This window comes from Crinia signifera, chromosome 3 (assembly GCF_055691185.1).
Source record: "Crinia signifera chromosome 3, ASM5569118v1, whole genome shotgun sequence".
Classification (NCBI taxonomy): Eukaryota; Metazoa; Chordata; class Amphibia; order Anura; family Myobatrachidae; genus Crinia; species Crinia signifera.
This window is the reverse complement of record NC_139219.1, coordinates 86,932,654-86,947,291: the sequence shown is the minus strand read 5'-3', so window position 1 is coordinate 86,947,291 and position 14,638 is coordinate 86,932,654. Positions and strand designations below refer to the sequence as shown.

Sequence of the window (14,638 nt, the reverse complement as noted above, 5' to 3'; positions counted from 1 at the left end):
GTTTTTTTTTTCCCCCTGCCTTTTTGGACGTTAATAGCCACTTGGACTCCTGTTGGGAATGATAGTGTGCCAAACCATGCGAAAATACGTGCTACACTAATCCATGTTGACATTGACACCAGTTAAACTGGTGTCTTTAACCCCTTCCCGACATTTGACGTACATTTACGTCATGGCCGGGATGTACTTCCCGACACATGGCATAAATGTACGTCATGACTTTAAACTGTCACTGCGTCTAGAGACGCAGTGACAGAGGGACGATGTCTGCTGTCCCTGACAGCAGACATGTCCCTGCATGCCCAGGGGGGGCTGCGATGCCGCCCCCCCGTCGGCGATCGCTGTGATTGGCTGTTCAGTGTGAACAGCCATTCACAGCGTTTTCCTGTGTTACCAGCGAATCAGACGCTCGGTAACACAGGTGTCAATCACCGCCGGGCGTCAGGGGGCATGAGGGGGTCATCGGTGACGATGACACCTCACCCCACCCTCACCCCACCCTCACCCCACCTGCCCCCAAGGCTGTGATTGGTCCGTGGGACCCACGGACCAATCACAGCCAAGGCGCGACATTTAAACTAACGGTGACTGCGCTGCAGACGCCATTCCGGTCTGGAATAGCGTGCAGAGCGGTCACCGTGCCTATCTGCCGTGATACTGACCTGATCCTTGCTAATACTTACCTGATCCTTGCAAATACCTTACCTGATCACCTGATCACTGCTTGTAGCGTGCTGGACGCTTCCTGGATCTGACTTCTTGGGACTTCCTGCTGCTGCTGCAGTGTGATAGAGAGATAGAGAGAGAGATAGAGAGAGATAGAGAGATAGTGACAGAGAGAGCTATATTTTGTGTCTGCTACCCCCCCTTTTTGGGGGTGCAGGGTTTTTTTATATATAAATAACTGTCAGTGCTGCTGCTGCAGTGTCATAGAGTGATAGATAGTGATAGATAGTGAGAGATAGTGAGAGATAGTGAGAGATAGTGAGAGATAGTGAGAGATAGAGAGATTTGTGTCTGCTACCCCCCCTTTTTGGGGGTGCAGTTTTTTTTTTATATATATAACTGTCAGTGCTGCTGCTGCAGTGTCATAGAGTGATAGATAGTGATAGATAGTGAGAGATAGAGAGATAGAGAGAGATAGTGACAGAGAGTGATAGAGAGTGTATATTTTGTGTCTGCTACCCCCCCTTTTTGGGGGTGCAGGTTTTTTTTTATACATATTACTGTCAGTGCTGCTGCTGCAGTGTCCTAGAGTGATAGATAGTGATAGATAGTGATAGATAGTGAGAGATAGAGAGAGATAGTGACAGAGAGTGATAGAGAGTGTATATTTTGTGTCTGCTACCCCCCCTTTTGTGCTGATCAGTATATCTGTGCTGATCAGCAACTTTTTGGGGGCGCAGGTTTTTTTTTTTTTTATATATATATATATACCTGTCAGTTGCTGCCAGTTGCACTGTCAGTTGCACCAAAGGTTGTGCACCTGCTGCCCCTCACTGGTAATCAGTGTCGCATCACTGATCACCTTTTTTTTTTTTGAGAGTGCTGTGGGATCTTTTTTTAATTTTTTTTTTACACACACTGTGATTTTGTGGGTGTCCTGTGGCCACTGTGCGCTGATCAGTGACGTACATCACTGATCAGCTTTTTCGGCACAGGGTTGATCTATTTTTTTTTTTTTTTTTTTGATCAAATTCCTGTTGCCTTTGAGCGCTGTTCAGTGACGGACGTTACTGACCAACATCTGTGCTCAATTTTTGGCGCAGGACCTTTTTTTTTTTTTTTTAACCCCTTCAATTTTTTTTTTTTTTTTATTGGGATCAAATTCCTGTATAAAGTATTTTTTTTTTTCTGCACTACATACACACTACACACTACATACCCCCCGGGTTGAAATAAAGTTTGTACCCCCCCCTACACTATACACGTGTTGAAACATTTCACTACCAGTAACACAAAAATAAAAATGGCATCCCAAATGTCATCCCAAATGTCATCCCAGTCATCCAGAAGAATGTATTCAGCGGAGGAGGCATATGCCATGATTGCCTCTGACTCTGACACAGCCAGTGATGCAAGCGGGGAATTTGAAGGATTTGTCTTAAGCTCCTCTTCCTCCTCTGGTGATGAGGGACCCCCTCAAAGACGCCCCCGTAGAGCAGCTGAGACCCCCCCAATAATTGATCTCGTATGGACCCCACCACCAGACAATTTTGAGCCCCAGGTTCCTGAGTTTTTGGCCATGCCAGGAATCCAATTTGATTCCACAGGTCTCAGAGAAATTGACTTTTTCAAATTATTTTTCTCTGATGATTTTATAAATTTAATGGTGGACCAAACTAATTTATATGCCCAGCAGTTTATTGCTCAAAACCCCACGTCATCATTTGCTAGGTGGACCCCTGTAGATGCAGTAGAGATGATGACGTTTTGGGGTCTGGTGTTTCATATGGGCATAGTAAATAAGCCAGAAATTAGGCAATATTGGAGTACAGATGTTCTGTACAGCACCCCACTTTACCGTATGGCCATGACCCGGACTCGTTTTGAGTTAATCCTTAAATTTTTGCATTACAACGATAATGCACAGTGCCCACCCAGAGATGATCCCACCTTTGACCGGCTATTCAAAGTCAGGCCGGTCATTGATCATTTCAGTGCCAAATTTGCAGAGATGTACATCCCTGAAAAATTTATTTGTATTGACGAGTCCCTTATACATTTTAAAGGAAGGGTTAAATTCCGCCAGTACCTTCCCAGTAAGAGGGCAAGGTATGGCATAAAAATGTATAAGCTGTGTGAAAGCACCTCAGGGTACACCCACAGGTTTAGGGTATATGAAGGGAAGGATTCAAGAATTGAACCGCCAGAATGCCCCCCCTCCCTCGTAGGTGTTAGTGGAAAAATTGTCTGGGATTTAGTGCACCCCTTCCTGGATAAAGGTTATCACCTCTATGTGGATAACTTTTACACCAGCATCCCCCTGTTTAAGGCCCTTGGTTCAAGAGGTACAGCAGCTTGCGGTACTGTGCGCAAGAACCAAAGAGGCCTCCCAAAAACGCACATTGCCCAAGTAATGAGAAGGGGTGAATGCAGGGGAATATGCACCGAAAATATGTTGTTGGTCAAATATAAGGACAAGAGGGATGTCCTTATACTGACAACAATTCACGGAGACAGTACCACCTCCGTCCCTGTACGAGGTACCAGTACCCACACCTCCAAACCTAATTGTATCCTGGATTACAATAAGTACATGGGCGGAGTGGATCTTTCAGATCAGGTACTGAAGCCGTACAGTGCCCTGCGGAAAACAAAAATCTGGTACAAGAAGCTGGACGTGTATATCATCCAGATGGCACTGTATAACGCTTACGTGCTATTCCGTTCTACCGGCCAGAGGGGGACATTTATGCACTTTCAAGAGGAAGTCATAAAGGGCCTAGTATTTGGGAACCAGCAGGCAGAGGGCCCCAGTACTTCTAGTACTGGCCCCCGTATTGTACCAGGGCAGCATTTTCCTGATGAAATCCCCTCCACTGGAAAAAAGGGCAGGACACAAAAAAGGTGCAAAGTTTGCTATAAAAAGGGAATAAGAAAGCAAACTATTTTCCAGTGTGACACTTGCCCCGACAAACCCGGCCTATGTATAAAGGAGTGTTTTAAAATATACCACACATCTATGGATTATTAGGTTCATAATTTCACCGTGCTTCGGGGGTCTTGCTAATGCCACATAGCACCCACCATTCATTCCACCAGAATCTGAGCCGCAAAATCCAAAAATCACTCCTTCCCTTCTGAGTCCTGCCATGCACCCAACTGGTATTTTTCGGTCACATGTGAGGCATTGCCGTACTCGGGAGAAATTGGGGCACAGATTTTGGGGTGCTTTTTCTCCTTCATACCTTCTGAAAATGAAAAATTTTGAGCCAGAACTGCATTTTTGTGTAAAAAAATGTAATTTTTCATTTTCACTGCCCAGTTGTATCAAAATTGGTGAAACCCCTGGGGGTTTGAAATGTACACTATACCCCTAGATGAATTCCCTGAGGGGTGTAGTTTGCAAAATGGGGTCACTTGTGGGGGGGTTTCACTGTATTGGTGCTTTGGGGGTCTTGCTAATGCGACATAGCACCCACCAACATTCCACCACCAAAAATCACTCCTTCCCTTCTGAGTCCTGCCATGCACCCAACTGGTATTTTTTGGTCACATATGAGGCATTGCCATACTCGGGAGAAATTGGGGCACAGATTTTGGGGTGCTTTTTCTCCTTCATACCTTCTGAAAATGAAAAATGTTGAGCCAGAACTGCATTTTTGTGTAAAAAAATGTAATTTTTCATTTTTACTGCCCAGTTGTATCAAAATTGGTGAAACCCCTGGGGGTTTGAAATGTACACTATACCCCTAGATGAATTCCCTGAGGGGTGTAGTTTGCAAAATGGGGTCACTTGTGGGGGGGTTCCACTGTATTGGTGCTTGGGGGGTCTTGCTAATGCAACATAGCACCCACCAACATTCCACCAGAATCTGAGCTGCAAAATCCAAAAATCACTCCTTCCTTTCTGAGTCCTGCCATGCACCCAAATGGTATTTTTTGGTCACATGTGAGGCATTTCCGTACTCGGGAGAAATTGGGGCACAGATTTTGGGGTGCTTTGTCTCCTTCATTCCTTGTGAAAATGAAAAATTTTGAGCCAGAACTGCATTTTTGTGTAAAAAATGTAATTTTGCATTTGCACAGCCCAGTTGTATCAAAATTGGTGAAACCCCTGGGGGTTTGAAATGTACACTATACCCCTAGATGAATTCCCTGAGGGGTGTAGTTTGCAAAATGGGGTCACTTGTGGGGGGGTTCCACTGTATTGGTGCTTGGGGGGTCTTGCTAATGCGACATAGCACCCACCAAAATTCCACCAGAATCTGAGCTGCAAAATCCAAAAATCACTCCTTCCCTTCTGAGTCCTGCCATGCACCCAAATGGTATTTTTTGGTCACATGTGAGGCATTGCCGTACTCGGGAGAAATTGGGGCACAGATTTTGGGGTGCTTTTTCTCCTTCATACCTTCTGAAAATTAAAAATTTTGAGCCAGAACTGCATTTTTGTGTAAAAAAATGTAATTTTTCATTTTCACTGCCCAGTTGTATCAAAATTGGTGAAACCCCTGGGGGTTTGAAATGTACACTATACCCCTAGATGAATTCCCTGAGGGGTGTAGTTTGCAAAATGGGGTCACTTGTGGGGGGGTTCCACTGTATTGGTGCTTTGGGGGTCTTGCTAATGCGACATAGCACCCACCAACATTCCACCACCAAAAATCACTCCTTCCTTTCTGAGTCCTGCCATGCACCCAAATGGTATTTTTTGGTCACATGTGAGGCATTGCCATACTCGGGAGAAATTGGGGCACAGATTTTGGGGTGCTTTTTCTCCTTCATACCTTATGAAAATGAAAAATTTTGAGCCAGAACTGCATTTTTGTGTAAAAAAATGTAATTTTTCATTTTCACTGCCCAGTTGTATCAAAATTGGTGAAACCCCTGGGGGTTTGAAATGTACACTATACCCCTAGATGAATTCCCTGAGGGGTGTAGTTTGCAAAATGGGGTCACTTGTGGGGGGGTTCCACTGTATTGGTGCTTGGGGGGTCTTGCTAATGCAACATAGTACCCACCAACATTCCACCAGAATCTGAGCTGCAAAATCCAAAAATCACTCCTTCCTTTCTGAGTCCTGCCATGCACCCAAATGGTATTTTTTGGTCACATGTGAGGCATTGCCGTACTCGGGAGAAATTGGGGCACAGATTTTGGGGTGCTTTTTCTCCTTCATACCTTCTGAAAATGAAAAATTTTGAGCCAGAACTGCATTTTTGTGTAAAAAATTTAATTTTTCATTTTCACTGCCCAGTTGTACCACAATTGGTGAAACCCCTGGGGGTTTGAAATGTACACTATACCCCTAGATGAATTCCCTGAGGGGTGTAGTTTGCAAAATGGGGTCACTTGTGGGGGGGTTCCTAAATTTTAGCATCTTATGGTGCCTAGAAACCTACATGGTGCCTAAAAAATAATCTCATAAAAAGGAGGCTCCAAAATCAAGTAGGTGCTCCTTCTATTATGAAGCCTGTGGTTTGGTCAACGTGCACACTAGGGCCACATATAGGATATTTATGAAAACAAAAGAATTGGGGGAATCAATTTTTAGTCACATTTCTCTAGTAAAATGTACTGTGTTCCTTAGAAAAATGTATTAAAATTGCAAATCTGCAAAAAAAATGAAATTTTGAAATTTCACCTACACTTTGTTTTAATTCCTGTGAAACACCTAAAGGGTTAACAAACTTCCAAAATGCTGTTTTGAATACTGTGAGGGGTGCAGTTTTTGAAATGGCATCATTTATGGGGGTGTCTCACATACAAGTCCCTCAAAGTCACATCAGAACTGAACTGGTCCCTAAAAAAATCAGTGTTTGAAATTTTCTTGAAAATTTGAGAATTTGCTATTCATATTGTAAGCCTCCTAGTGTCCAAAAAAATTAAAAGGAAGTTGAAATAATGATGGAAACATAAAGTAGACATATGGTCTATGTTAGTTATTAACTATTTTGAGTGGTATGATTATTTGTCTCACAAGCAGAAAATTTAACATTTTGCAAATTGCTAAATTTTCCATTTTTTTCCGACATTTTGGTATTTTTCACAAAAAAACACAGACTGTATCGACGAAAATTTACCACTAACTTGAAGTACAATGTGTCACGAAAAAACAATCTCAAAATCACTGGGATAAGTAAAAGCAAAAAAAAGTTATCCCCACTTAAGTGATACCTGTCAGATTTGAAAAAAAGGGCTCTGTCAGGAACGCAAAAACTGGCTGTCAGGAAGGGGTTAAAAAAAAAAAAAAAAACTGTTGCCCTTTTTGTCAGTGTTGCCATTTTTCATGTTGGCATATTGACTGTCGACCTAGACAGGAAAGGTTCTAGATCACCTATGCATCGTAGCTTGCTGATTAGCCATAAATCAGTCAGTGTCCATGCTGTGCATTGCCAAAAACACTTACAATGGAAGAAGGGGACCTAGTTCCTGGTACAGATTAATCAGATTTTGTTTGTAGTATGTGGAAAGTCTAGTGCTTGCATCATTTACCTTGGGAAGGGGTGGTACTCTGATGAATGGTACTTTAAAATTTACCACCTACTTAAAATCCTCCTTTTGCAGCTATTACAGCTTCCACTCTTCTTGGAAGACTTTTCCACAAGTTTTTGGAGTGTTTCTGTGGGAATTTGTGCCTATTCATTCTGTAAAGTATTTGTGAGGTTATTTTGGATGAGAAGGCCTGGCTTACAATCTCCTTCCAGTTCATCCTAAAGGTGCTTGATGGGCTTGAGGTCCGGACTCTGCACTGGGGCGCAGTCATTTTGAAATATAAAAGGGCCTTCCCCAGTTTTTTGCATAAAGTTGGAAGCATAGCATTGTTAAAAATGTCTTAGTATGCTGAATATTGACAAGAGGAGATAGGGAACCTAGCCCAATCCCTGAAAAACTGTCCCATACCATTCTTCCTCCTCTACCAAACTTCACAGTTGGCATAAAGCAGTCAGGCAGGTAATGTTCTCTGACTGCCAAACAGAGAAGAGTGATCTGTCACTCCAAAGAAGATGTCTCCACAGTCCACATCTGTGTGCTTTACACTACTCCATCAGACACTTAGCATTGCCTTTGGGTATGTGAGGCTTGCATGCAGCTGCTCGGCCATGGAAACCCATTCCTTTAAGCTCCCACAACACAGTTTTTGTGCTTACATTAATGGCAGTTCAATTTTTTAACTCTTCAGCTATGGAATCAACAGAGCCTTGATGACTTGTTTTTACTATGCTGCTTAGCAGTCATTGACCTCGCTCTGTGATTTTGGGGGGTATTCTGCCAGCAGAAATAGCGGCACTTGCCTATTCAGTGCTGCTGTTGCTGACAGCATTGAAGGCTTTCAGATTCAGCTTTTTTTTTTTTTTTAAGTCGTATCTGAATTGTCTAAACAACCGCTTATTGTTGAATTCTTGTCCGATTCCAATAATTTAACTTCCATTTCCGTCTGAACATTGAATATTGATTGTCAAGTTACAGTCGGAACGGGTTGGAAACAGCCGTGAATCCGACTGTCGGGAACATCCCCATAGTTGGATTCGGGATTGAATACCCCCCTTTATGTGGTTGAGTTACTGTTCCTACTTCCTTCCCCTTTTAATAATATAACTTAGTTAACCATGGAATATCCAGCAGAGATGAAATTTCAGGAACTGTCATATTGCATAGGTGGAATCCTATCACATTACCATGCTTCAAGTCAGTGAGCTCTTTAGAGTGACCCATTTTGTTTCACAGATGTTTGAAAATGGAAACTGCATGGCTATGTGCTTGATATTATACTGCTGTGGCAACGAATCTTACTGAAACACCTGAATTAAATTTTTACTTTTGCCCATATTGTGTATTTTTGTGTGTATATATGTGTGTACGATTTGTCACTTCATATAAAGTATTGTTACTGCTGTAGATGTTTAGCATTGTGATCTGACGCTTGTGAGTGGCTGTTCGACCATGGAAGCTCAATTCATAATGCTCCTGTAGAGCAGAATTTGTGCTGCTAGGGGCATTGTGGAACTCTGTAGTGAGTGTTCCGAGGGCAGATTACGTTAAAGAGCTTTAGCACTCTGTGGTCTTGACCTGGGATCGCAGATGGCCTGCCAATCCATGCCTGAACTGTTATTGCACCTAGACATTTCCACTTCACAATAACGCCACATATATTTCTATGAGGCAGCTAAAGCGGGACATAGCATTAATGTACAGACATTTTGGAAATGTAGCATATACTTTGACCATGCCGTTTTGAAAGTGAATGAGCTTCAGCTTGAGTGAAGAAATGTATGCATTCTCATGTTTTTTTTTTTTTCCTTTAAAAGGTAATTGCACTGCTTGCATATTACAATTTGACATGGGGTGTGCTCTCTGATTTTATTTTTATAGTGACATTATGATTTCCCGAGGACAGAGTCCAAAAGCTGTCAATGTGCTTGCCAAGGAGATAGGATTGCTTGCAAATGAAATTGAGATGTATGGCAGTACCAAAGCCAAAGTACTTCTGTCTGTGCTGGAGAGGTTAAAGGAGCAGCCAAATGGGAAATACGTCTTAGTTGCTGGGTAAGACTATATAACTGGGTCAGTTGGCAATTTTTTTTTCTTTCTGGTTTAATGTAAGTTAATATGCATTTATTGTCTTTTATAGGACATCTGTGTATTTACTGTTTGACAAGAATAAAAAGGAGCATCCTTCTGCTAAGGTCCAACTGAGCAATCGTGTAACATAACTGCAGATTGACGTGTTGTGTACCTCCCTTGCTCAGTCTGCCCCCTTTTCTTTTCTAGCTTGGAATGAGTTAGGCAGGTGGGGATGCCCATCTCCAGAAATGTCACACCATAGCAAACAGAGCATGGAAAGTACACCACAGTTCATTCTATTTGCTCATTTTTATATTAGATTTAATTCATTTTTCGTTATCACTTTATCTCCCCACACTCCACCCAAACTGATATCTTCATTTTAGTGATAATTATCCTTTAAGAAACTGGAAAGTCAATATAAAACTAAGATCCTTCCATGTTTCTAGATTTCAGAGTTCTGGTTGTTGACTATGGGCTTGTGCCCTTATGTCTTACATTTCTGTTACATGATTTTGCCTGGAGATGCACGTTCTCACTTTTACGCGCTAGTGACCATTTGGATTTCCTTTCCTGTGGTGTGCATGGGTGATATTAATAACTTGCAGAATTGCTGCCAAATACACACACTACGTTCTGAAGACTAGTAGGCTTACCTCTTTGTTTCTTAAACAGACAGTGACTTCTAGGTATTGGTTCAGTGCTCCTTCCAGGAATTGCTTTGTTTCCAGACGTTGCCTGTACTGCCCATTACAGGTGGCTAGATTCATATATAGAGCATTATCTGCCAGACCAGGATTAAGGCTGGTAGGAACCACAACAACTAAAATCCCTGCAAAACGCACACTGTGTACGCAGATGATTACCTCTGCGGCCGCGTGTTAAAGATGAGCTGAGCTGCCGGAGGGACTCTTCTCCAATTGAAAAAGCGGTACTTGTTTCCTATCTGGGCGCCCAGGTTTTCTACGTACGGCACCGTACTGAAATCGGATCGCATCGCATCGTACACATACACGATATTGAACGATGCGATGCGATGCGATGCGATGCGATCCGATTTCCCATAGGAAACAATGTTAAATGGCTCAATTTAGCCAAATTATCATAGGAACAATAGTAAATGGGCCAAAAACACCCCTGAACATTGAAATGTCCCCCCAAAAGTAGTTGACGCCACCCCGCCATCAACGTGAACCCGAAGCGTGGCGAGCGCAGCGAGCCCGCGAGGGGCGGCGGTACGCGTCCTCCGACCTTTTCATGCCCTACTATCCACTAGGGCGTGGAGTGAGAATAGAATAGTGCGCTCGCCACCGAGCCCGAAGCGTGGCGAGCGCAGCGAGCCCCGCGAGGGGACGCGGATACCTTCACAGTTATACGCGTCCCCTCGCGGGCTTCCCAGGTGTCCATGGCGACGCGGACACCTGGGAAGCCCGCAAAGGGACGCGTTTACCTGTGAAGGTATCCGCGTCCCCTCGCGGGGCTCGCTGCGCTCGCCACGCTTCGGGCTCGGTGGCTCGCTGCGCTCGCCACACTATTCTATTCTCACTCCACGCCCTAGTGGATAGTAGGGCATGAAAAGGTCGGAGGACGCGTACCGCCGCCCCTCGCGGGCTCGCTGCGCTCGCCACGCTTCGGGTTCACGTTGATGGCGGGGTGGCGTCAACTACTTTTGGGGGGACATTTCAATGTTCAGGGGTGTTTTTGGCCCATTTACTATTGTTCCTATGATAATTTGGCTAAATTGAGCCATTTAACATTGTTTCCTATGGGAAATCGAATCGGATCGCATCGCATCGCATCGCATCGTTCAATATCGTGTATGTGTACGATGCGATGCGATCAGATTTCACTACGGAGAATAGCATGGTGCTCAATTAACTTAGTGGGCGCCCAGATAGGAAACAAGTACCGAAAAAGCAGTGTGTGTGTGTGTGTGTGTGTGTGTGTGTGTGGGGGCCGAGGGATGACCGCCCCTGTTTCCCATCCCTTCATACTTTATAGACCATTGTGCACATGCTGCTCATTCTTTCAGAGATCCGTGAGTCTCCGAAACAATGCCATCTACTGGCAGAGAGTGAAGCTACATCTCTTTCTCACACATGCACAATCACAGAAGGTAGCAGACTAGCTTTCAAAGCTTTTGCTTCGAGCGGACTTACTAGTAGTTAAAATGTCTCTTTCCACTTTGCTCCTAGTGTTGAAATATGTTCGTTACATTATTATATCACTAGCACTTAGACACTGAATGTTGTTTTATTAATTGCTTAAAATTAGAGGTATGTTTACACTAGTTATTGAAACTTTTACATCTGTTCTTTGCCTATAACAAGACGTTTCTTATAAGACCTGAAAATCAGTCTGATCACAAAGGGTTGTAATATCCAGTCACATTACTAAATGCACCTAGCATGCAGTACACTAGCTATTTGTTCCTGAAATTGATCATTTTTAGGAGCCAGTATTCATATTACTTATATTACTGTTTCTGGCTGTAAAACTGAACACACTGGGCTGGTTCTGCTATGGTAGAAAATGAGAATAATACCCCTTTCACACCGCAGATATAACACGGTATAAGCATGTCAACCCGCTTCTAGATGCGGAGTGAAAGCTCCTTAGTAAAAAAAAACAATAATTCAAACCATGTTAAAAGAAGGATCCTACACTGGTCAAAGCCAATCCATTTTGCAGTGTGAAAGCCTCAGACCCAGTATTTTTCACACATGACTGTGCCACAGAAGGTGATAGGCTGTCTCCCTGCCTGATGACACAATCCTGAATCCGGAAACAAGAGCATTAGCATTGGAAGTAGCGGAGAAGCATTGCTGGCATATATCTACACTACAGAGCATACAGTTATGGCAACATGAACTGATGAGGAAGGGAGGGAGATGTTTAGAATAAGAGGGGAGGCAGACATTGCCAGGCAAATCACTGGCACTGTAAAGTATTCTCTTATATATAAAAACATTTGTAATTGGTCCAGTACGTAAACATTAATACACAGGCTTATTTTTAGCTATAATACAAATATATGAGCCATAAAAGTCCATTACAAATTACATTAAACTGTTTTCTGTGGGTGAACCGGGTTTTGTGTGAAAGGCATCAACCCAGTAATAAACTGGCTCCACAATGCGATGTGAAAGGGGTTTAGCTCAGGCCCATTTCAGAAACTGTTTCAAATACCGGGTTAGAGCAGGGTTTACAATGTGAAAGCAGTATTAATGACTACTAAGATAAGTATGTGTATATCAGTGTATAGACCATGTTGTGCACATCTCTCATGGGACTTCCTGTTTACATGGGCAGCATATGCTCTCAATCAGTTTGCAGTTCTGGCTGCCTATAGTTAGGAAATACACCTCACATGAGCGTTGTTGTGTCGGCATGCGCCGCATTTGCGCCAATACATCCTATGTAAAAATGCAAATGTGGTATACACATTAGATGTGGTCGGATCACAAGTGTACAACTTTGCATATGGGTAAAGATACACAAGTTTTGCGCAATGTAAATCTGAGTCAGCCTTACACTTTACATCAGTTTTACATTTCCCTTTTAAAAGAAACTACCCATTGTTCATCTTCATGACCCAATATAAATTGACTATTACTAATTGGGAACAAGTATTTGGTGCTATGAATTTTAGGTGTCTAGTGCATCAATGACATTTATTTGCATAGCCTGACATATAGTTGAGTACCTTGCTATTGCTACAGCAGGTTTGTGATTTATTACTTCATTAATCTGCTATAACTTTAGAATTCTACACACACTCTGTGTGGATCACTGTTGCATGCCAGTTTGATTTTAAGCACAGACTTTACGCAGGAATGTGTGGTGGTTTTTTTCCCAAGAGAATGTTTAATTTTAAATCCAGTCAGTGGGAAAAAAAAAAGTTAACGTTATTTTTACAATATCTTATTGTTGCCCCTCGCCCCTAAACTCCCGTGCTAGCAGTTTTGTGCCTATCATTTAATGTGGAAAATAAATTATTTGTCGGGTCAATTTGACATGAGCTTCACGCCGCACCCTTGAAAAGAGTGGTATGAAGGTTTTTTAATGTGTACAGGAGCAATGATGAATGTCTAGCAACCATGAAATGCTATATGTTGTTTGGTCCTTAGCATGATTGCAGTGCGGGTATGTTCTGGGCTCAAGGAAAACTGGGGGTTATTCTGGCTCACTCACAAAGGCAAATTCCTTCTCGAATGGACAAAACCATGTGCACTGCAGGTGGGGCAGATGCAACTTGGGCAGAGAGAATTCGATTTGGGTGAGGTTTTACTTCAAAATGAGATTCTGGGGGATATTCAATCTCCGTCGAGCATCTCCCGTGGGGGAGATGCTCGACGGGCCCTATTCAATGCTGTCTTCCCCGACAGCATTGAACAGGGTTTCCTGCCAGAACGAGCCCGACATCTCTAGCTGTCGGGCTCGTTCTGCCGAGAACAGCCGGGAAGTGACGAGCTGCCGGCTGCAGCTCGTCACTTCCCGGCCGCAACTCGCGCCCACGCCCCCTTCTCGCCCCGCTGCAGGCGGGACATTGAATCCCGCCTGCGTGTTCTCGGTCGAGCTGACCGAGAACGGGACTGGGTCACGGCAGGCGAGCAAGCTCGCCTGCCGTGACCTGAAGATTGAATATCCCCCTCTATATTGCAGTGTAAAAATATCTTCCCTGCACAGAAACAAAATTACTTGCCCAAATCTTATTCTCTTTGCACATGTTCCATCTGCCCCACCTGCAGTGCACATGGTTTTGTCCATTTGAGAAGGAATTTGCCTTTGCGGGTGAACCAGAATAAGGACCATTGTCAGTAAATCTGGAGCAATTGGTGGTCATATGATGCATCTTAATAGCCAACACTGACGGGAGGAGATAACTCGTCAATAGTTGAAGTGCCACCCTAAACTACATGATGTGTAAAGGCAATCAGAGCCTGTAGTTGGCTGGACAAAGATTGAGTGGTTTAGAAAGATCTCAAAATAACAAACGATCATGAGCTGACTGGGATGGATTTTTGTTCAGTCATTTAGATGTCTGGTTTTCACAATTATCATACAGTGTATGGATAGCTTTAGTCTTTTTTTCATTATATTCAAAATTTTGTCCTTTTTTACCTGTATTTATAAGAAATCCCAGAACCAACTTTCACTTCTTCAAACACTCGGCAATGTGTCATTCTGTTTAGTAGAATATCTGCTAAAAAGATTGCTAAATGGTCTGACATAGCTGCCTGGATTATGTCTACAGTGTCAGCACTTTATAGTGATCTAAAGAACAAAGAATTGTGATGTTCCCTAATCCAAGCCCAGAGATGCCCTCAAATTCCCAGGTCATTTAATAAGTTGGACTATGAGACAAGTCTGCCACTGTCATTGTGACAGATAGTTTGTATCAGAAGGC

General features: G+C 43.2%; 1 protein-coding gene across 1 annotated transcript in view; it reads left to right on the top strand.

Moving 5' to 3' along the window:
* Positions 1 to 14,638, top strand: part of MTHFD1L (methylenetetrahydrofolate dehydrogenase (NADP+ dependent) 1 like) — a 225,309-nt gene that overhangs the window by 39,158 nt on the left and 171,513 nt on the right. The window contains exon 11 of the mRNA XM_083176162.1: positions 9,037 to 9,210. Coding sequence (XP_083032288.1) covers positions 9,037 to 9,210 — 174 coding nt within the window. The remainder of the gene's footprint in view (positions 1 to 9,036; positions 9,211 to 14,638) is intronic.